The 22,061-nt window shown below is 58.1% G+C and overlaps 8 protein-coding genes across 8 annotated transcripts; 5 read left to right on the top strand and 3 right to left on the bottom strand.

Moving 5' to 3' along the window:
• Positions 1-1,177: 1,177 nt before the first annotated feature.
• On the bottom strand, positions 1,178-5,241 carry BKCO1_11000174 (eukaryotic translation initiation factor 3 subunit a; the record flags this gene model as incomplete). The annotated part of the gene is made up of 5 exons (XM_020270360.1): positions 1,178-1,799; positions 1,855-4,235; positions 4,292-4,516; positions 4,793-4,931; positions 4,997-5,241. The coding sequence occupies 5 exons, from the start codon at positions 5,239-5,241 to the stop codon at positions 1,178-1,180; spliced, it is 3,612 nt and encodes a 1,203-aa protein (XP_020132767.1).
• An 859-nt stretch (positions 5,242-6,100) lies between these two features.
• Positions 6,101-6,505, top strand: BKCO1_11000173 (g-protein complex gamma subunit ste18; the record flags this gene model as incomplete). Its single annotated transcript, XM_020270359.1, has 3 exons — positions 6,101-6,258; positions 6,319-6,379; positions 6,443-6,505. The coding sequence occupies 3 exons, from the start codon at positions 6,101-6,103 to the stop codon at positions 6,503-6,505; spliced, it is 282 nt and encodes a 93-aa protein (XP_020132762.1).
• Positions 6,506-9,366: 2,861 nt separating this feature from the next.
• Positions 9,367-11,686, top strand: BKCO1_11000172 (hlh transcription factor; the record flags this gene model as incomplete). Its single annotated transcript, XM_020270358.1, has 3 exons — positions 9,367-9,870; positions 9,921-11,019; positions 11,073-11,686. The coding sequence occupies 3 exons, from the start codon at positions 9,367-9,369 to the stop codon at positions 11,684-11,686; spliced, it is 2,217 nt and encodes a 738-aa protein (XP_020132761.1).
• Positions 11,687-12,355: 669 nt separating this feature from the next.
• BKCO1_11000171 (sir2 family protein) lies at positions 12,356-13,603 on the top strand (the record flags this gene model as incomplete). The annotated part of the gene is made up of 1 exon (XM_020270357.1): positions 12,356-13,603. One exon carries the CDS (start codon positions 12,356-12,358, stop codon positions 13,601-13,603), a length of 1,248 nt encoding a protein of 415 aa, XP_020132764.1.
• Positions 13,604-13,963: 360 nt separating this feature from the next.
• Positions 13,964-14,545, top strand: BKCO1_11000170 (uncharacterized protein; the record flags this gene model as incomplete). The annotated part of the gene is made up of 2 exons (XM_020270356.1): positions 13,964-14,291; positions 14,361-14,545. The coding sequence occupies 2 exons, from the start codon at positions 13,964-13,966 to the stop codon at positions 14,543-14,545; spliced, it is 513 nt and encodes a 170-aa protein (XP_020132763.1).
• A 340-nt stretch (positions 14,546-14,885) lies between these two features.
• Positions 14,886-15,985, top strand: BKCO1_11000169 (copia; the record flags this gene model as incomplete). Its single annotated transcript, XM_020270354.1, has 2 exons — positions 14,886-15,861; positions 15,915-15,985. 2 exons carry the CDS (start codon positions 14,886-14,888, stop codon positions 15,983-15,985), a joined length of 1,047 nt encoding a protein of 348 aa, XP_020132661.1.
• Positions 15,986-17,884: 1,899 nt separating this feature from the next.
• BKCO1_11000168 (5-methyltetrahydropteroyltriglutamate-homocysteine methyltransferase) lies at positions 17,885-19,003 on the bottom strand (the record flags this gene model as incomplete). The annotated part of the gene is made up of 1 exon (XM_020270353.1): positions 17,885-19,003. One exon carries the CDS (start codon positions 19,001-19,003, stop codon positions 17,885-17,887), a length of 1,119 nt encoding a protein of 372 aa, XP_020132662.1.
• Positions 19,004-19,646: 643 nt separating this feature from the next.
• Positions 19,647-21,087, bottom strand: BKCO1_11000167 (ornithine decarboxylase; the record flags this gene model as incomplete). The annotated part of the gene is made up of 3 exons (XM_020270352.1): positions 19,647-19,759; positions 19,813-20,769; positions 20,826-21,087. The coding sequence occupies 3 exons, from the start codon at positions 21,085-21,087 to the stop codon at positions 19,647-19,649; spliced, it is 1,332 nt and encodes a 443-aa protein (XP_020132659.1).
• Positions 21,088-22,061: the final 974 nt, after the last annotated feature.

Here is a 22,061-nt window from a genome sequence, read left to right as displayed (position 1 = left end):
AACCATTTATAGTTAGACGTTTGCTTTCGCGGTATAGGGGTGAACTGATATCAACTTCTGGCTGAATTTTTTTTAACAAGCTTAAGGCTAGCCGCTTAGATGGAGGTCCTCGTCGACTATTAGGATGACGACGAAGACATTATGACGAATAATGAGAGGATAGTCGCGCCGTCTAAAGGAGTAAACCTCATAGATACGAAATATTGCAAGACTTAGTAACTTGGAGCTCTGGTAATACAACTGGAGTTATGGAGATTTGTGCGCCCATAGCAGGTCACAACCATTTCCCCCTCCCCCCCGAAGTAACTGGGATACGGTGATGTTCACTTCAACACCTTCTTTTCTACAAGCTCTTTCTCGGTGATCTTTTCCCAACTCCATTTGCGAATCTAGCGACGGCACCGTCACTCCCTTGTTCTTGGTAAGCGCCAGGGTAATGGAATCGTGCAGCGGGTACCGGTTTTAGATGGTTAATATCCGCTCACGGACGGACCTACGAGATGGTCTTGCTTGTGTTCCGAAACTTGCTTGAGGCTGACTCTAAGTCACCGTGGTCCGCGATTGGAGAGAGATCAGCAAGCAGAAAACGGTTGAGCTAGACCTACACCTCAATCCATGACCTCACCACCTCCCACACTCTCCGTAAGAGATTACTAGAGGAACCAAAATCCACTGTTTAAAGCATTCACATCATTGCACCTCGTCCATCGCGCGTTCAATAGGAAGGCTTGACCAAATCGCAAAGGAATCGATCGAAAACGGCAACTCCGATGTAGCCTCGTCCGTGTTCAGTCAAAGTGTAATCACATCTCCAAGCCTATGGGAGGCGGTCACTGGATATCCCAATGAGCGATCAACGTCGACTCTAAACTAACGACATTGCCATTTTTTGAAAAGGACCCCGATAAAATTTCCGTAAAAGGTTTCATCAGGTCATGCTCTTCCATCCCTCCCTACTTATCTGCCACCTTCATCCAAGCACATCGCCTCCCTTCCCCGTCCCCTTTTTTGTTCCGTGTATGCCATTCAAAAAGGAGAGCCACATATCGTCGTCCATAGACCCTTCGAAAGCGTGAAAAGGGAAGGAAACGTGATGGTGCCAGCATACTAATATATAAGAAAAAAAAAAGAGCAACAGCTCAAAGCAACGGGCCTCTCAAGTCTCCAACCAAATTACTTAACCCCTACGAGATGCGAACATGCCGGGCCTGTATTTGCCGTCAGACGCACCACCGGCGGGACGAGGAGGGGCATCGGAAGAGTCGCGCTCCCTGGGCTCGCCACGAAGGTGCGGCGGCCGGTAGCCGCTTCCAGACGGCGGTGCCGGGCTGCCCGATGAGGGCGAGCCGCGAGCCGCCGGCGGCTGCCAGCGGCCGGAGGAAGCAGCGGGAGATCCAGAATCTCCTCTGGGGGGGATCTCGCGGCCGCGAGAACCGCTGCCCTCGCGCTCACGCCAGCCAGACCCACCACCTTCGGCGCCACGGAGAGCGGGAGGAAGGTATCCACCGCGCTTGGGGGGCTCGGCCTCGGGAGCAGGTGCTTCCTCGGCAGGAGCGGCACCCCCAGCGGCCCTTGCGGCTTCGCGTTCGCGCCATGACGGCTTGTTGCCGGCGAGGGCGAGACGGGGAGGACCGCCTGCGCTTGGACGCTCTTCGGCAGCAGCAGGGGCAGCAGCAGGGGCAGCAGCAGGGGCAGCAGCAGGGGCAGGAGGAGCCCAACGGCCTTCTTTCTTGGCTTGCAGCTTGGCCTCGGCCTCGGCCTCGCGGGCACGCTGCTTGGCAGCAGCTTCGTCGAGCTTCCTGTAGAGTTGTTAGTCTTCTGAAAGTTGTGGAGCAAGGATAGGATGTTACTGACTTGCGCTCCTCTTCCCGTGCGATCTTCTGTTCCAGCAGCTTCTGCCTCCTCTCCTCCTCTTCCCTCTGCCTCTCGTCCTCCTCGGCTGCCATCCTCTCTTCCTCCTCGCGACGCCTCCTCTCCTCTTCCTCCCTCTCGCGACTTTCTCTGATCTTGCGCTCGCGAGCCTCCTTGACGCGAGCCTGCATCTTCTGGTTGAGTTCCTTCTCGGCGGCCTTCCTGCGCTTGTCGAACTCGGCCTTCCTCTGTTCCTGAATTTGGTTGCGGTACTTTTCGTAAACAGGCACCAGACGGCTCAGGCGGTGCTTCAGGGAAACCTCCTCGTCGTGCTTCTCCTTGGACTCCCTAAGAGTGTCCCTCTTCGCCTTCTCGTAGGCGGCAAGATCCTTCTTGCGCTGCTCATCGTAGTCTGCGGCAAGATGCTTGACCTCTTCGCGACGGTAAGCACGCTCCAGATGGTCGATACGCTTTCCGGTAATGCGCAGCTTCTCGCCAATCTCATTCTTCTCCTTCTCGAGAGCGGCGAGCTTCATAGCACGAATACGGCCGGAGTCGAGCTCATCAATGTTGAGGTTCTCGAGATCCAGATCGACGCCCTTGATGCCGCTCTTCAACTCGTTCAACTGCTTCTCAATCTCCTCGCGCTTGATGCGCTCCTGTTCGGCCTTGAGACGGGCCATGTCGCGAGCCTTCTTCTCCTCGGCCAGTCTCTGGGCCTCAGCAGCAGCGGCCTGCTGTTGGGCGATCCTGCGCTTGGTCGCTTCGTCCTTCTCCTTCTGAGCAAGCACGCTGGCTGCGGTCTGCTTCTTGCGCTCGATAACCTCTCTCCTTGCAAGAGCATCCTGGTGTTCCTGCTCCGCACCAGCCGCAGCCCTAGCCTGAGCAGCCTCCTTGGCCTTCTGGCGCTCCTCGTTGAAACTGGGATCCACGTACTGGCAGGTGATGTACAACGACTTGGCCAAACGGGTGAGCTGCGAGCGGACGATCTCTGCGGGAGTGCTCTGGAGACGCTGAACCGAGCCAGCTTCGGTTTCGGCCGAGCCAGCAGCGGAGCCGGGATGAAGGGCCTTCGCGGAGGAGAACACGTCCGAGTCAAACGTAAGGACGCCGGAGGCATGGTCGATGCGAATAGAGAGATCACCCTTCTTGCAACCGTTCATGATGAACTTCTCGATGGTGTCGGCGCTGACCTGGAAAGGCTCAGGGAATTGAGCGAGGTTCAAGACGAACTTGAGATCAACAGACTCGTAGACCTGGGAGAGCTGCTGGAACAGACGGGTGAGGATGACCTGCTGAAGAGGCAGGACATACTTCTGCATATCGGCATCGGCACCAATCTGGGTGAGGATGGGGGAAATCTTCTGGCAAATCGAAAGCGGGTGGAAGTCAACCTCGAGGATGTTGTAAAGATCCTTGATCTCAGGCCTGGCCTTCTTCAGCAGACCCTTGTTCAAAGCGTCCTTGAAGAGAGAAGCACGGGTGGGCGCAGCGGACATGCCAAGGAGGTTAGTCAGACGAGAATTCTTGCTGTTCTTGGCCGCATCAACGTCCACCAGAGCACCACGAGAGCGAGAAGTGCTGATGACGGGGATAGAGAGCGCAGATAGCAGAACAAACGAGGCAGCCTTGGTCATGTCAGCCTCCGTAACGGCCGGGTTGTCCTTCTTCGAGCTCTGGCCGGAAGCAACAGCCGCAGCGGAAACACGCATGAGGTTGTAGTAACGGCTCCAGGCGGCAGCGTGGAAGAGGTAGTTCTCGCTGACGAGGAAAATCCTGGTGAGCTTCTCGAAGTAGTTGGCCATCATGACGTTCTTAGCGGGGCGCTTGCTCAGGTTAAGAAGGGTGTGAATGTCCTCAACGCTGCGGAAAGCCTCCTGCCAAAGCTCCAGTTCGACAGCGACGTTCAGCTGCTGAAAGCGAGTGTCGAGGTGGCGCTGGAGGGTGTCCGGGTCACTGAGGTTGATGGCGTGCATCTGCGACGAGAACTTGGCAGCGCTCTGAAGGTGGTTTCTCAGAAGCTCACAAAGCCTCCTGAATTCGGTCTTCCTGGCATACTTGGAGCAGAACTGGAAGGCCTGGTGGGCCGTCTGCTGGTACATAATCTCAAGACGGGCATTGTTCTTGAAAATATCCAGGACCGTCCGGTAGGTCTCCCACAGGAACTTCAGCCAGGGCGTCACGATAGCCCTGTCTGTGCGGTCCTTGGACTGCTCACCGGAAACGGTCGAGAGCAGGATGGACTCGGGGGTCTCCGAGGCCTCGAGATCCTCAACGTTCTGTTGAGTAGCGGCAGTCTCGATGGTCGACTGGACCTCATCGGCCTTGGCCTGGGCGGTTGTGACCTTGGACTCGGCGAGCTCGATGAACTTCTTGAAAACCAGCTATACCAACAATATTAGCCCTTGCCCCACTCCGCCACGTAGACTCGGATGCGTACCTCGATGGTGCCAATGTTCGTGTTCTGGGCGGTGTTCTTGTACTGGTACAGACCATCCTTCGCGGTCTTTCCCTTCCTAAGTTCCACAGCCAGCTCGACAAACTGAATCATCATCGGCTCGATGGAGGCGATAGGGTTGTTGCGGGTGCGCTTGGAGACGACATGCTCGTGCAGGAGGGCCAGCGCGGCCTGTTGCTGGCCGACGCCGATGAGTTCTTGGGCGCGCTGTAGAGAGACACCATATTAGTAGGGTTGGACGCGGGACGCCTGCGCGTCGAAGACAAGCACGGTGACGCGAGGCGGGTCGGCGCACAAAGCGCACGATAGGCACTTGCCTTGAGCACATTCTCCGGCCTGCTGTGCGGTGGCGGCGGCATGATGGGCAAGCTGTTTCGCTATGTGCGGCTGGCTGGTGCTTGCTGCGTGGAGTCCCGGTCGCGAGCAGCCAGAGCGTCGCTTGTGCAGGCAAAGTTCGAATCTTTGGTGGTTAGGTTAGGTTACCCGAAAACCGCACACACCCCGGAGCTTCGGCGCGCTGTTAATCCGGGGGCATAGGTATCCCCATGGAAGGAACACATGGAACGGGACACCAGTGGTGCGCCACGAATCCAGCTGCACAGCGCGAACAATCACATCACCTCTGCAGAAAGTGAGTCAGCAGGGCCGCTGGTGCGTCTGACATGCTGCAGCCTGTTTGAGACGCACCGGTACAGCGCAGCTAACGGCAATACTGGTGAGGGTTGCAGCTGCTCGTGCCGGCTAGCACTGTCCAAGGCAGCCAACGAATATGTGCGACAGACTGCACTGCACCCGCGATCACCACGCCGTCGGCGAAGCAGACGCCGGGCCGCGACAGCACCAGACGTAGTCGCGCCCCAGTAAGGTTGCGGTCCACCCGGCTTCAAAGCCGTCACAAGGACAGCCGCGGACGGGAAGCGTTCACCCGGCATGGCACCTGGCAGCGCTAGCGGGCGGCGGCGGGAGCAGTAGCAAGAGTTGGACCACCCATACTGTGGACGTCTTGTCGAGCGCCGAGCTGAAGGCCGCTGCGCAAGGGTACAGAGCCGTTAGGTGCAGGCCTGGCTGCTTATGTCTGCTCGCCGACGGCCCAATGCAGCCCTCCTTGCACTGAGACAGACGCCTGGACACAGGAACTACCCTTTGCTCCTGCTGGTGGCGCGCCGGATCTCGGGCGGTACGAGGATCGCTTCATGGATCAATCTGCCCCGGGAGGGAAGCCGCGGGCACCTGGTTCTGCGCCGTGGGAGGTCGATGGAATCGCCAGCAGTTCCAGTTGGGCGCCAATAACGCCCTGCTGTTGCGATCGGCAGCGGGTGAAGAAAGGCCGCTAGACCGGATGCTTCGGGCCTAGCGCCGCCTCTGCTGCGAATCCGCCCTTGGCCCAAGCGAGCGACCTTCTCCTGGCCGAGCCTCTCCTTTGCAAGCTCCTAGCAGCTGGGACTCACGATCACCACCGAACCATTGTGTGCTCCCGACCGCAGTCGCTCGCCCCCCGCGGCTTCGTCTACCTCGATCCCCTCACGCTCCCTCTCGCCTCTCCTCACCAGCGCCGCTCCTTCCTCGTCCTCTGCCAACCCGCGCGTGTCCGCGACTGCCCCGAGACGCCGCGGCTTTGTCGGCCGGCTACTCCTCGTCGTCGCCCACCCTGCACACGCAGGTACGTCGCACCATGTTGCATCGCATCCAATGCCAATGCTCACCCGCCACAGACGCTCACCCTCGCGATCTCGTTTTCACGCTGCCCACCCTCGACCGGCGCACTAATACCATCCACCCGTCCCGGCGAACATGATGTCTACCCCATACGAGGCCCGCAATGTTGGTGACGGCAAGTCGAAGAAGCAGAGCATGGCAGAGCTCAAGCTGAGGCGGTTGACGGAGCTGAACACGAGGCTGAAGGAGGATCTCAACCGCTCTCGGATACCCGTGTCTGAGGCCGCGATGGAGTAAGTCGCGCTGTCGCTCGCGTCGTCGCGTCGCATTCGTCGCTAACAGAGGCCCGCCAGCTTGATCAACTTCACGGACAAGGAACCCAAGGATTTCATGGTACCATCAAGATGGGGAACGGTATGCGCCCACCCCCGCTTTGTGAGCAATTTGTCAGGGCTTCAGCTGAACCAATGATGGCAGGTCGACAAGCGTGATGACCCGTATGCGCCGCAACAATCGAACGGCTGCTGCATAGTTATGTAGCCAGGACAACGACGACACTCATACCCCCCTACAATTCCCTTCTTCCTCGACGGCGTTTTGAAGAGTTCTTGATTCACGGCATTTTGCTTCTTCTTCTCGGTTAATACACACCCGCATGGGCGCCGACAGCTGGGTCTTTCGATCAAGGTCCAGCACTTCTTTTTTTTATTACCGATATCACTGTATCCCGAAAGACGGTTGTATATTAGGATTGGCAAGTGTTTCTCCAGCTGGCTATCGCGGGTTTAGCGTGGGAGGGCGGCGGCGGCGGCTCTGGTCCAAAAGTGATGAAAGACCTTTTTCTTTGCTGCAGCACAGTTTCCTATTCCTCCACGCTGCCGTTCGTGCTAATACTTCAAAACGAAATCATATCATTATACGCAATTCACGCTCCCTACTCCTCTCCCCCTGGTGACGACCCGGCGGCATTTACGGTGGATTAGAGGCGCATCCTGGCTATAGCCTCCGCTCCCAGAGACGCCAAACTCAAATTATGAGGCTGGCTTTGTGGCGCACATGGCGACCAGCTCCTCGCAGCGATAGCGAAATCAAACAGCCACTCACGTGACACACAGACTAGCAAATTGCGCATTTCCACCTGCTGCAAGGGGAGGCGGCACTGGACGGCACCATTCCAGGTTTCAGACAGCTTGCGCACGTTATCTCATGGCCGTTGCGCGCACAAAAGAGCTGCAGCCGAGGCCAGGTTCCCAGCGTGGCCTCCGCGCGACCTGGCCGGAATGCAGGTCAAACCGCCTCGATCGCTGGGTGCAGAAGGAGAGGCGCGCTGCCTTGCAGCCTCGCATTTGGCTGGCTTGGAGCACGGAGCTTGATAGGCCGGGTTAGTCGGAGGCTTGCCCAGTGTCGAGCGAGGAGCGGTGGCCTGCCGCGCGAGAGGTGAGACCGTGCTCCGGAGGCCCGCAGCTGGCCCGGCTGGGGTCCTGACAGGGGAAGTCCAACCAAGCAACAGGGCCCGGCCGCACGTCCACCAGCTATCTCATCCGGCTGGGCGGACAGACGGCGGCAGACACCCCCTGGTCCGCTTGACCATCCGAACGTTTTTCTACTTCCCGTCTACCTTCATCCTCTGGCCCGGCTCGCGCAGCTCAGCGCTGCAGGCAGACGCGTTCAGCAAGCCGGTTGGCGTTGCGGGGCTCATCGACAAGTTTAATCTCCCCGTGGCCGACCCTAGCATAGCGTGCAAAAGCTTGCGGCGCGGCGCGCAGGAGAGAGCTTCGCAAGCGAGCGGGTGCGAGGATGCGAGGCCTGCGTACTGCAATGCTGCGCACGAGAAGTGGAACGCGCGTAAGAAGCGCGGAGGCCCTCTCATCATCTCTCGACGTGGTCCATGGTCGTCCCTGTCATGATTTTCGTCGCGGCCACTTCCAAATCCCGACATGTTCGTCCACATTTAAGTATAGCGCCCTCGCCCGCACGCCCGCACGTCCGTGCCGATCGCGGCGCGCGGCCGGCCGGCTACTGTTCAGCCTCGCGGCGCAAAGCGCTGATTGTGTCGCAAAGTTTACCTGTCGATGTGCTCATGAGCAGGCACCTAAGTCAAGGCACGGTGGCCCGGCAACAGGAATACACTCGCGGCTCGCGTGGGCTCCAGCCACGTGAAAACGGGTGGTGATTTGCGAGCCCATGTCTCATGAAACTTCATGCCGGGATCGCTGCCGTTCTGTAGGCGAGGCGGGGCAGCCGGAGGTGGACCTGCGCCGTTTCGGGGGAAACGGTTCAGCACTCATCGACCACGTCCCACGATCTGGCGACTGCTGTGTCAGGTGAAGAACAGAGTCCAGAAAGGCATCGATCATGACCTGTTTTTCCCGGATTGAGCGTCTTGACGTCTGACGTACCCTGATGCGTCGACAAGATTGCCAAAAAGAATTCGTCAGCGAGCAGTGCGCGCCAGAGCTCGACCGTTCCGCGGAGAGGCAGGCAGCGCCACGCGCAACCTTGGAACGAACGAGACATTCTCCCCTCAGTAAAAGCAGAACTGTCGGCTTCTCTGTCACCCGCCTGTGACGCAGCCCTACGGCCAGCAAACCGACCGCTGGAGGAGCCGTTTACTGTGTACGTACGCCACGGCTTATCGTCCCAGCGACAGTGTAGATATCAGCCAGGAGTAGGATCTTGGCTGACGCGAGCGCGGTCGGCGGAATCCGGGAAATCAGGGCAGTTAGTGTGGCTGTTTCTCCGCGCCCACGGCATTTTCAGTTCGATTTCGCAACCACCATCTACGCGTGCGCGTGGCCGTCGTCTCCCGGCTGCCCAGCTGCCCAGCTGATCACAGCCTACCTGAGGCGTGGCAGCGTCAGCAGTGCATGCATCCGCTGCGGCTCATCTTCTTGCCGCAGACCCACAACTCCAATCTCCAAACGTGCTTCACGACTCGAGCGAGCTGTCGAAGATTCGAAGGGCCGAGCGCCGAGTCTGATAGGCCGGCACCCCTCCCCGCCGGCGCCTGGCGAGAAGGGAAGGAAAAAAAAAGTTAAGGCGCGGCGGAGAAGCTCTCCAGGGCCTAAGGCCCAAGGCCCACGCTTGCGTGCAGCACCCACACTGCAGCCACGGGCTCCCTGCTCCAATTTTGCTACCTAGCCGTTTGCGCGTTCTGGGGCCACCTCGTTTTCACGGCGGCACTCTTCGTTCCCTCCGCTCCGCGCTGATACCCTGACGGCGCTCCACAAGAGCCCCAGCGCCCGCCGACCTCCAGCCTGCGCTCATCTCGAGCGCAAACCGAATGCCGATGCCCAAGACTCCCCAGCCGTGACGACATCCCGCTCCCCAGTCTGCGTGGGGGTTCGTGCTTCGTGCGACCTGTGCTTCTCGAGCGTAACGACTCCACGCCTCGAGCCAGCATGCATCAATCCCAGTGGTCCCAGTCTCTCGACAACATGGCCATGCCGCACGACTTCGAAGACCTGCTCGACTTCGGTGACATTGACCTCGACATCCCCTTCTACGACCACGGCGAAGCGCAACCCAGTGACCACCAGCTCTCTGCCCTCGCCGACTCGCTCGACTCCCAGCATCTGCCGCCGTCCGGCGCCATCCAGCCACAGAACCAGGACGATGGCTCCAGCACACAACAGCAGCAATCGCTGCAGTCGCCAAGCACCGTGCCGGATACCAGCAGCCTCTTCGACTTCTCCTTTGAGAGCGCCTACAGCCACTCCCATCACCAGAGCCAGCAGCAGAACTTCTCTGCCCCGCATGACCACTCCATGCAGCCGCGCGCTTTTGTTCCTCCAACGCCAAATAGTGTGGAAATGCACGGCGACGCTACACGCTACATGCATCACCTGGATCCCCAGACGCGCGCCATATTAGATCAGCGCTACAGCCTGCGCAAAGAAGATGTGGTATGGCGCTTCTTTGCATTTGCCGTGGCTCCCTGCTAACTCTGAGGTAGTTTACTCCGTTAGTATCTCCGGCCGTGACACCCCACGATTCCTCTTTCCAAGTGCAACCCGAGTTCACGGTTCCTGGCGCATACTTCAGTCCTCTAACATCACCCGCACTGGACGCTCAAAACAGCCGCGGCGGGCACCAAGCCTACTTCTCCCAATCACATACCGCGGAAAATTCTTTGACAACGTCGCCAATTGATCTCGATGTGGACATGCTGGGCGAGCAAACCCAGCAGCACGAGCTGAATCGGAAGTTAAAGAACAAAAGAAGCGCGGCATCTACTCGATCCTCTGGGTCCACGGCACGGATCAGACAATCGCCGATAGTAAAACCACAAAGCCACGGCCACAGGAAAAAAGGAACCTTGTCCTCTATCATTCCTCCTAAAGAGGTCAGCGATCTATTGGAGCAAGTACATCAGTCGGGACCTTCATCTCGGCCTGTGCCTGGTGGTATGGGACTTCTGCCGAGTAGGGACGGTTCAGAGGCGGAGTCGATATCACCAGAACCATTGTCAGAGGCCCTCATGAGACCTCCGCCTCGTCCGGGCTCAGTCACAGCCTCTCCTTCAATACGTGCCGCCAACAGCGGCGAGCAACCGCAGCCCACTATTGAAGGCCAGCAGATGTGCCCCGCCACGCCAGCCTCACTCATGCGCCTCCAGCCTTCTCCTCAGAATAGATCGCAGCCCAACTCACAATCAGGGACTCCTTCATTCATTCCACAAGGAAGTACTCAGCCAATCAATGATGACTTTGCCCTTCCGGAACCAGCTGCGTCGACAGCTGATCCCTCTCGTCCTGGCATATCGAGGGTGGATACAACTATTCATGATGACCAATCGACACCACGAATGCCTGCTCGCAAAACGCCGAAGCTCGGACCTCTTAGTACACCTTCTGGATCGGTCCTACCGTCGGCAACCGTTAGCCCCTCCATTGCTGGCATGGCGTCGCCAAACATAACAGGCACTAAGAAACCCGAGATGAAGCCTGCAGGACGGGGTGGCAAAAAGCGTGGCAGTGTTGGCTCAGCCTTGGTGAGCCCTGCACTTCGACCGAAGATCAGTCCAAGCATCAAGCCTCTGCTTCCCGAAGGAGGTAGGTACTCTTCTTTGACGACACATCTGGTACATACGCTTACCTTCCTCCAGCAACTACGTCGGACGATACGCATGCCCTTTTGCTTGCGTCCAAATCTAACTATCAACACATTTTGGAAGGCACGCATGTTCCTGGAGTTTCATATCCAGAAGCCTTGTCCACGAATCTGACGTCAAAACGTACTTCACATAAGATTGCTGAGCAGGGTCGCCGTAACCGCATCAACATCGCTCTTCAAGAGCTGCAATCTCTTATTCCGAGCCCCACGATCAAACCCAAGGATTCCGGCGCATGCGCTCCTGTTGCAAGTAACGCGAGCCCTGAGGAGAGCGCTCAGAAGAAGGAAGAGCGGCAGAGCAATAGCAAGGCAAGCACAGTCGAAAACGCGATTGAGTACATCAGGCTCCTGCAGCGGAAGGATGAGGAGAGGGACCGCAAGATGATGGATCAGAGAAGAGAGATTGAGGAGCTGCGCAAGAGACTGGAAAGTGGCCAAATCAACTCGGAAAAGACCGGGGCAATTCGGTCGAGTGAGGAGACAGTTCAGAAGACCAAGGAGTTGGAGGATGAGGCGTCGAAAGTTGCGGTTGCCAGTACTATGGAAGTGGGGGGAGTGACGCAGGGTGGAGAAGGGAAACCGGTTGAGCAGGAGGCTGGGAAGTGAGAAGCCGGACGAAACGGTTTTGCTACTCGTTCTTGTTGTCTGTGCAAATGTCTGTCCAGCGGCCGTGTTCAGTAATGTCCACCGATGACAACGGAGACCATGCTGAGGTATTGGCGCAGCAATGTGCTGGCTGGCTGGCTGGCTGGCTGGTTAACTAAGCTTCTGTATCCCGTCGACGCAGAACACGCATTTCGGCATACGACGTCAAACGCGTTTCGGAGGATATGATTCACGTGTACAAATAATCTCTAATTTAAATATCGGTATAGTAGAGTAGATGGCTGGCCTAGAGCGTAAGTAGTGTTTGAGCACTATGAAACTTGCAAGATATCTAACAACATTCGAGCAACTCTGACTCGTAGGAGCGATTTTAGTACCAACGTGCCAACGTAAAAGAGAACTAGGCGTCTATTAGTGCATGGAAGGCTCACACTTCTTTGTCGGCGAATTGAATTCCCGATTGACCTCCAGGATCGATGACGCACATGTGGCATGGAAGCTCCGTAGCTATCGGCAGCACCCAGCTCTCCGATTCGCCGCGAAACTTATGCACCACCATCATACAACCACTTTTTTCCTTCTTCTCTCCTCCGCCTCGCCCGTCCACCAGACCATGGCAGCATCATCATCATCACCATCACCCTCCTCCTCCTCCAACAACCCCCAACCATGCCAATAATGCGCATCCCCTACACCGACCCCCTGCCGGCCCCGCGCATCCTCCCCCCCAGCGCCCGCACCGCCCCCGGCGCCATCGCCGCCCTCGCAACCTTCCTGACCGCCCCACCATCGCCGCACCTCCGCCCGCACGCCTCGCCCTCGCCCTCGCCCTCGTCGTCGTCCTCGTCCCCCGCGCGCCGCGACGCCCGGCAGCACGCCGGCACCGTCGTCCTCACCGGCGCCGGCATCTCCGTCGCCAGCGGCCTCGCCGACTACCGCGGGCCCCACGGCACCTACACCCTCAACAAAACCTACCGGCCCGTCTACTACGGCGAGTTCGCGGCCTCGCACCGCATGCGCCGCCGCTACTGGGCGCGCAGCTTCCTCGGCTGGCCGACGCTGGCGGCCGCGCGGCCGAACGCGTCGCACGGGGCCATCGCGGCGCTGGGGGGGTTGCGGGAAGGAGGTGCAGGTGGAGTCGTGGCGGGCGTCATCACGCAGAATGTGGACTCGTTCCACGGGGTGGCGCATCCGGGGCTGCGGACGGTGGAGCTGCACGGGTATCTGCGGGCGTGCGTGTGCTTGTCGTGTCGGCGGGAGTTTGACCGGGCGGAGTTTCAGCGGCGGTTGGCGAAGCTGAATCCGGCGTGGGAGGCGTTTTTGGGGGAGATGCTGGCGAGCGGGGCGTTGTCGACGGAGAATCCGGAGGAGCGGAGGCGGATGGGGCTGAAGACGAATCCGGATGGCGATGTGGATGTGCCGGGGGTGGATTATCAGACGTTTAGGTATCCGGCGTGTCCGGTGTGTTTGGAGAAGGGGGGCCACGAGGCGCATGGGAGGGTGGAGGTGGATGCCGATGGCGCGGTGGTGGAGGGGTCGGCGGCGGGGGTGTTGAAGCCGGCGGTGGTCATGTTTGGGGAGAGCATACCGCAGGCGGTGAAGAGCGGGGCGGAGGAGATGATTGATGGGGCGAGCAGGTTGTTGGTGGTTGGGAGCAGTTTGGCGACTTATTCGGCGTGGCGGCTGGTGAAGAGGGCGAAGGAGCAGGGCATGCCGATTGGCATTCTGAATATGGGGGGTGTGAGAGGAGAAGAGGCGTTTTTTGAAGACATACCAGCAGACAACGACGGTAGATGGGGTTTCAGGAGCGCGGAAAGTTCGGATGCCGTGCTGCCAGGGCTGGTAGAGAGGCTAAGAGAACTAAGAGGTGTTCCGGAAGGGCATTCGACTGGGGTCAAGGCTGGCGCAAGCATCTGAGAAAATTCATCGAGACATAAGGGAAATGATATCTGTTCGAAGAGTGTCGTTTGTTTGAATCTCATCCATTAAGTTCCTCAGATCGTCAGTAGCTCTGGATATCCGAGGGCTGACATGGCAACAGATCTCGCTTTCCGATGTTGCGACGCAACGCCAGCGTGCTCGAGTCGAAACTCAAAAGTATTGAATAGAGTCATGCCGCCAGGTGTACAGCAAGAGTGTCATCAGTATCGACAGCGAAGCTTTCTCTAAGCATTTAAAAGGTACCATGCTACCCCAACAGAGTCGTGCATGCAACTTGCCGTCTCTATTTTCTCTACGGATTTATCGGATCAAGAGCTCTGCAGCTTCCATTCCACCATGACAGAAAACGCCAGCCAAGACACCATCCCTGAGCGCGCTGCATCCATGAGAGGAATCATCTTCGGCCTTTCATGCATCGCAGACATGGTCAAATGGCACCGTAAAATTGATGACGGGCTGCTCAGAGAATCTCACTTCTGGACCGCCTTTGATAATCTTGGACGAGTTGCTACCAAATCAACTCCCATTCCGGAGGTGCAGGACCGATGGGAGGAGAGCGGATATGGAGAGAAGCCCTGCAGCGGATTCTACAGAAATTATGATATACCGGCCATCTTCGTTTGTGGCCAGGAAGCGGCTACCAGGTTAAAAGCCGGGACTATTGGTAAGGCTTGAGGTGCTGGTGTGGAGAAGACGAGAGAATCGAGCCGGTGAAGTAGCTAACAGAAGTCAGGGGGCTTCGAAGACGGGAATGAAGCAGCTCCGAAGTTAGCTGACTCCAAAGTCCGATTTCTAAACAAACGGATTGAAGATTTGGCGACAGAGAAGTGGAGCCTGGAGCAGCAAATGGAGTGGTTGAAAGAGAAGAATCGGAGGCTTCGCAGCATGTTGGAGAGCTACGAACTGGGTAACGAGTAGAGATGGCCTTTTAGGCAGTGACGGCTCTGTGGCTTTATTTTGGGAAAGACAGCTGCTGGCCTGGCTCCTTCCACCATGCACCCTAGTGGCTTCCACACTTCTAGTGACAGCTCAGTTCCATAGACTCTCTCAACGCAACTTAACCCTGATCGACTCCCCCCTCGTCTCCAGCGTCTGAGATCTGGCCCTTGGTCCCTACATCTTGGATACTTGAGAACGGTACACTCCATTTGGCTCTTGCATACACACATCTTTGGTTGGTTGACCTACATGTATGCTCATCCTGCTACGGGCAGACTGCAGTCACTGACCACTGGCAGTTGTCCGAGGCAGACGTTAGATGGAGGAGTTCATCGGCTACATCGAGGCATATGACATCGACGATGGTGAGGAGACAAGGCCCGAAACTTTGACGGGCGAGGGACAGGAGAGCGCCAGGTTCCCTGCCCTCAACCCCAATGCTTGGGTACTCGCTCCCCAAGGATGGCACCACATCTGCAACAACCGCAGCCTGTACGCAACCTTCGACGAGATCGAGCTCAACCCGATGCACACGCGCTTCGGCAAGACGGGCGACGTGGCGGTCGGCATCGGCACCATCAGGCTGCCGGTGAGGCTAAAGGACGGGCAGACGCTGCGGCTGCCATTCGGCGAGGTGCTCTTCGCGCCCACGCGCAAGGCAAACAGCCTGTCGCTCAAGCGCCTCAACCACTCGGGCACCGCCATCGACCACCGCAGCGGCCTCGGCTACGACGTCAACGACCGCAACATCATGTGGTTCCCCAACTCGGGCGGGCTGCCCACGCTCCGCCTCGACGGCGTCCCCGACCGCCTCTACCTCGACAACGAGTTCACCGACGACGAGGCCGCCGCCTCGTACTGCGACGCCTGGATCAAGCAGCAGCCGGTGCTCAGGGCCATCAACGGCTTCGCCGAGGCCCTGCAGGTCATCGCTCGCCTCAAGGAGGCCAATCCGCGCACCGACCCCGCCCTCGTGCGCCGCCTGCTGGCCAAGAGGGTCGTCAACATCACCGTCGAGGACTTCGTCAAACTGCTCGGCATCCACGTCGGAGGGGGCGCTGCCGCGGCGGCGCCTGCATTCGCCCAGGGAGCGTCGCCGCTCTCGCCGACCATGCAGCCTTCGAGGCCGTACTCGGGCCCGAGTGCGCGCCAGCCGCTCGGTCCGAGGAGTTCGGCGCCGCCGAATGCGAGGGCGTCGATGCCGCCGGCGAAGAGGTTGCCGGCGCCGAGGAACGAGTTCATCAGGAGCCAGTGGGGCTCGAGGGCCGCGTTTCAGTCTTCGTATGGCTTGACGAGTGAGCTTCGAAGTGTTGTTGCTGGACAGCTTTGATGTGCTGACGAGTCGCAGTGACGCCAGAAGACATTGAGGAAGGCGAAGCGATTCTGGAAAAATTCCGCCGGAACGGGCTCTTTCGCTGATGGTCTGAAGAAGGATTCGGCACGTTTTGTTGAGTTGTGACTGCAGTCAATATGTTACTTTTGGTATCTTGGGATGTCTCTCGTTGCGCTTGGGTCTTTGGTTCTTCTCCAGTGTCTATGTCCATCATGGTTTGCTCAGAGCATGTTTGGTTGCGTTTGGAAAGGCAGGTGCGATTAGCTTTGATATATTACTGATGTGCATGTACACTTACATGGTTGAGAGCACCGCAGGAAGTATGGGTGCTCGCGCGGTGGTGTAATCGGCTACTTTATCAGTTAATCCAAGCGGTGTTGTTGCAGCCGGCGGAATCAGTGTAGAGGGAGTGTCAATTGTTCTTGACTTGCGTTCGCAATTCCTGGGATTGACATGGCAGTGCACACAAAGGATTGTTTCGAAATCTGTATATGCGCAGAACCCACTTCCGTGGGGCTCTCAGATTGACCGATCTTGATCTTTCGTTAGCCAGACGCAACTTGATACCATCTAGACGTGAAGCAAGGGATTCGGTCATGGTCGCGTCATCGCAGGCTTAAGAAAAACGTGACGCGCTTAGCCCTTACATCTTCTCTGACAATAACAACAACAACAACACCGCATTTCTTTGGTGTAACACTGAGTATCAGATAACGACGGATCACATGATCGTTGTTTGATGGACGTCATCATCAGCTGAAAACGGCGCTCAACACCATGATATCATGACTTCCACCACCCTTGATGCCCCTTGCCGATATCACTCTTTGTCAGGCGGTGATCGCAGGCGGGCACAGGAAGAAACTGGTCGACTGGATGTTTCATTATACGCTACTACTACGGGTGATTTATATAAGTGAACGAAAGAAGGGGCACCCAACAAGGGTGTTGTACAAGGTGACACGTTGCTGAAGATTCTGCGATCATCAACCAACACTGAGCTGATATAGTCCCGTCCGACAGCGTCGGCAATGGCAATAATGCCCAGCTTCTTCCAATAAATCGGCCCTTATTGTGATTCAGTCCCGGCTGATCGAACACACACCCACCTTTCAACGCCAGATAAGGGGATGGGATGACAAAATGACAAAACTCACCGTCCAAGTCAAAAGCCGCGGCCTCGGGCCTTGCGCGTCTCCAAAACCCACCCCTCCGCGCACATATCTACGCCGCACTCCTTCGACAGAGTCAATCTCCTCCATGGAAAACTGCACTCCAGACGACAGCACCACCTCACAGGAGAGTCCGCCATCATCCCGCCCTTCGTCCTCATCCGACGTCGTCAACGACGACAACAAACAACAACAACAAACAAACAAACAACAACGACAACACCACCATCACCATTAAAATCAGCAAGAACGACACGCCCTCCGATCTTCCACCTCTTTCATCCTATTCCCCCCACTCCCACCCCTCCACCTATGCAACGACGCGTCCCGCTTCACCACCTTCACCCTCATCACGCCCATGTCCATGTCCTTCGTCGCTCTCCCCACCACCACCGCCACCACAACGACAACCAACCCTTCTACTGCGATATGAGGAAGCTGCAATGTATGTCGTAAGCCAACATGTCACACACACGTCACGAGGTTGAAGGGAGAGCTTTTTTGCGGTTTGAGAGAGCTTGTTTTAATTTCTTTCCTTTACGGCAAGTGACGGCTAGCTGCTCTGCCGGGGCATCCAAGTAGATCTATCCAATAGATACGTGGATTCGCGAAGTTGATTCGGGATATCTCTCGTCGTAAACAAATGCGTTATACTCAGTCGTTGAAACTTTTTGCTTTTTCCCCGTGAAAAGCGTCCGTTGTAAATGCAATCGCGGCCACTTCGACCACACACACCACACCACCCGCTATAAAAACAAAACGAGAATTAGATTAAAAAAAAAAAGGTCGTTTTTTTACAGCGCCCGTCGGAATTTATTTGGACAGGTCATCGCCCCAGACCTGCTTCGCGATTTCGACCTCGAGGCGGATCTTGGCCCACTGCTCCTCCTCGGAGAGCCTGTTGCCCTCTGCGGTGGAGGAGAAGCCGCACTGGTGGCTGAGGCACAGCTGGTCGAGGCCGCGGGGGCAGACGGCGGCGGCCTCGTGCAGGCGCTTGACGATCTCGTCCTTGTCGTCGAGCGCGTCCTTCTTGGAGGACATGAGGCCGAGGACGACGACCTTGTGCTCGGGGAGGAAGCGCAGCGGGGCGAAGTCGCCGGAGCGGGCGTCGTCGTACTCGAGGAAGTAGGCGTCGACGTTGAGGTCTTTGAAGAGGACCTCGGCGACGGGCTCGTAGCCGCCGGACGCGAACCATTGCGACTGGTAGTTGCCGCGGCAGAGGTGGATGCCGATCTTCATGTCGGCGGGCTTCTTGGAGATGGCGGCGTTGATGAGCTCGGCGTACTTCTTGGGCAGGGTCTTGAGGTCCTCGTTGCGGGCCTCGGCCTCCTGGCGCATCTTGGGGTCGCAGAGGTAGGCGAGGTTGGTGTCGTCGAGCTGGACGAAGCGGCAGCCGGCCTTGTAGAGCAGGTCGAGCTCCTCCTGGTAGACGCGGGCCAGGTCGTCGAAGAAGAGGTCGAGGTCGGGGTAGGAGTTGATGTCGATGCCGGCACGGCCGCCGCGGAAGTGGACCATGGTGGGCGAGGGGATGGCGACCTTGGTGGTGGCGCCGACGGGCTTGTTCTTGGCGATGGAGTTCTCGAGGAAGTTGAAGTCATCGACCTGGATGGGCCGGGCGTGCTCGAGTTTGCCGGTGACGCTGAGGACGGGCGGGGCGCCGTACTTGATCTGGCGGGTGACGGTGACGCCGTTGAGCTGCTCGAGGAAGTCGAGGTGGAAGTAGGCGCGGCGGAACTCGCCATCGGTGATGGACAGCAGGCCGTTCTCAACCTGCTTGGTCACGACGCCCTCAATCCACTCGTCCTCGATGTGGCGGAGCTGCTCGCGCGAGATGTTGCCCTCGGCGGCGTCTCGGCGGGCGTCGAGGACCTGCTTGGGCCTGAGCCACGAGCCGACGTGGTCGGCTCTGTAAACACCGGTAGGAAGACCCATTCTGGCTTGCTGGTCGGAGACTTGGGATTGGATTGGAGAAAGAAAAAGCGTAAAATTCGGGGCTGATAAAGCTTCGGCGTGGTGAGCCCCACCGGCAGTTGGCCGTGCCCAAGTACCGAAAGGACCCTGCTCCGGAAGAGGCATTGAGGCAACCACTTTGCACGTGCCGCGCATTGGACCGAAGGCGGTTCAGCCGAATCGTGAGGTTGCCATGGCTGCAGCTGCCATTAGCCAGCCGAAGCGCCGAAGGCCCATGACGCGCCGCCTGCGACGACGGAGCCTTCGTCCTCCATCCTCGTGAGCGAGCGCTCAGGCCGCGCGGCGCAGTCCGATCCGGCAACTGAGCATCGCCAGTATCCGACACGCCAAGCGTCCACCTTCGATTGGTCGGCGCTGGGGGCGAGGGGGTGAGTGAAGAGACGGCACGATGGAGGTGTTGTCAGTTGTGGGAAGGTGGGGCTCGGCTGTTGTGCGATCGATCTGCGCCCACAGAAAATCACATCACCAGCATCACCACCCGACGCCCTCTCATCATTGGAAGCCTGTCAAAATCGCATCGCATTATTGCAAGATATTACGCCCGCTAAAGTATCAACCATTTTTTACCACACTCTCGCCGCCTCTCGCCGCCCTCTCCGCGGGCTCAGCTCCAGCATCCGTCGAGCAAAGCAGCCGCCTCGGGCTCCGAGCAGACGTAAATCACCTCGTGCGAGCCCGTGTAGCCGTTGAACGTCGTCGTGCTACACCTTGTGTATGCTGCACACAGTCAGCATTGCTCAGCATGGCAGCACGACGCAATATGGACTTACCTCCCATGTCCCGGTAGTACAGCCAATCGCCAACCCCCACCTCGCCCGGCAGCCTGCACGACGGGTTGACGCAGTCGAAGCTGTCGCACGTGTTGCCCCAGATGCTGTACTCGTTCTGCGCCGCCGCCTCCAGCTGCGGATTGTCGACAATGGTGCGTCCCGCACGTCTGAACACTCTCGGCTCCGGCGGCACTTCGCAGATGGATGTGAAGTAGTTGCCGTAGACGCCGTCGTTGATGTACAGCATCGTTGACTTCAGATTGTTCGAGTCCGACGCCAGCGGCTCCGCCTGCCTCCGCGACATGACGCTTGCCGCCGCAGTGAAGGCGCTGTTGACCATGTAGCGCCCCGGCTCTGCGATGATGCGCACTCCAGACGGGAAGTACGCGTCCAGCGCCTGGTTGACCTGATCGGCCGTTTGCGCGAAGAGAGGGCCGCTGCTGAAGCCGCCTCCGATGTCCAGCGTGTGCATCTGGAATCCCATGCCGGTCGCCTGGTCAAACACTGTCCTCGCGTCGCGAACTGCTCTCATGAACGCGCTTGGGTCCTTGCCGCCGCTGCCGACGTGGAACGACACGCCAACCACTTCGAGGCCCAGCTCTTTCGCCAGCCTGAGAAGCTTTTCCGTTGCCTCCATCCGTGCTCCGAACTTGATGCTGAGCTGCGACAAGGCTGACGGGTCGTACGCCACAATCCGGAGGTAAAGCTGTGCCTCGGGGTAGGCGCGCTTGATCTTGTAGAGCTCGTCCTCATTGTCGAACGTCATCTGTTGGACCCCCACGTCGCCCGCGAACTTGATGGCAGACATGACTTTGCACGTGTGCGCAAAGATGATGCGCGACGGGTCAATTCCCATGGCCAGGATCGTCTGTATCTCTCCAATCGAAGCACAGTCGAATCCCGTACCCAGAGAAGCTAGCAGCCTCAACACGTGCGGATCCGGATTCGATTTGGTCGCTGTGTGAGATTCCAATCAGTTTTTGCCTTCAGCTCCACGCACAATGCCAACTCACCGAAGAAAGGCGTCACGCGGCCCAGACGCCGTCTCCACTCGGCGTGGAGCCGGTATACCTCTCCCAGATCTGCGACGAAGAAAGCGTCATCTTCTCCCGGTGCGCAGTTCGCACAATCGATGCTCTGAATGCGGTCGTGCATGGTCTTTTGGACCAGGTACTCCGGTGTGACTTTCCGCCGCTGTTCAAAGGGAAATTCTTCGCAATCGAGCGGCATGTTGAGCTCAGGAGTCCTGGGCGGTGTAAGTGCAATCGGCGCCATTGCTCAAGGTCTGACAGGATGTCCTATAGGGAGCTGAGTAAAAGAGGTGGGGATCTGGAAAAGCAATTCGTTCGTAGGACGAGGCCTCTGCTTAATCTGAAGGAAGTGAGGGGAGATGGATACATAATGCCCGTACCCGCGTCCACCCTTATCTACTTTTCGTGGGCGGTCCCGTCTGGCGCACTTGACGCCTCGAGCTCCACGTCGTCAAAGGAGCTTTTTTTTTTTGACAGCGCCATTATTTCCACACAGACGCAACAGCGGTCAAGCTCTGAGACTTTTTCCACTTCGGCCGGGGTGGGCAGAATGCCGCCAACAACCCCTGCACAAACCGTTGCTTTTAGCGTGGAAGTTACCGGTATCACCTCCTCTGCGGGGTCTTGCAAGAGTCTCAGCTTCGGAAGCCGGCCTGATCGATCTGTGTGCCTACGTGGAGGCCGAGACCAAGCCCGTGGGCTGAACACTGTCGTCTCATGCCAAGACTGGTCTAGCGTGGTGCGTGTATAGACGCATTGCCCTATCCCCTGAGTCCAGCCACACCCCATACGCTGTTTTACTAACCACGTGGAGCGACTGGGCAATATGGCGCACCGGCGACGCCGTGAGTGTGGAAGTTTGTGAGGCGTCCGGTTGCGGCCCGGACGCCTCGCCTGCGCGGCATTGTCCTGAGGGATTTGGGCCCAAAGAAGCTCGCACAGGCTCAATCGACATGGGTGTAGAGCACATCACGAGTGCAAGGGCAAGTCGTGCCTGTAAGCGAGGGCAGCGCCCGCGCGGATATGCCATTTCGGTTTGTCATAAGGCCAAGCTTTGCGGCTGTTGTGGATCAGCCGCAGTACTTAGCGCAACCGCCAGCTACTCCCCAGAAAAGGGGGGAAGGCTCAAATGCCGTTCCGACTCCGGACCGAAGTCACCCAACGTCCAGTTTCTGCACCTACGCCTTCGTCAAACATCGTCGTGGGACTGTCTTGAGA

This window comes from Diplodia corticola (genome assembly GCF_001883845.1).
Source record: "Diplodia corticola strain CBS 112549 chromosome Unknown scaffold11, whole genome shotgun sequence".
Classification (NCBI taxonomy): Eukaryota; Fungi; Ascomycota; class Dothideomycetes; order Botryosphaeriales; family Botryosphaeriaceae; genus Diplodia; species Diplodia corticola.
The sequence above is the reverse complement of the archived record's forward strand: the minus strand, read 5'-3'. Positions and strand labels throughout refer to the sequence as shown.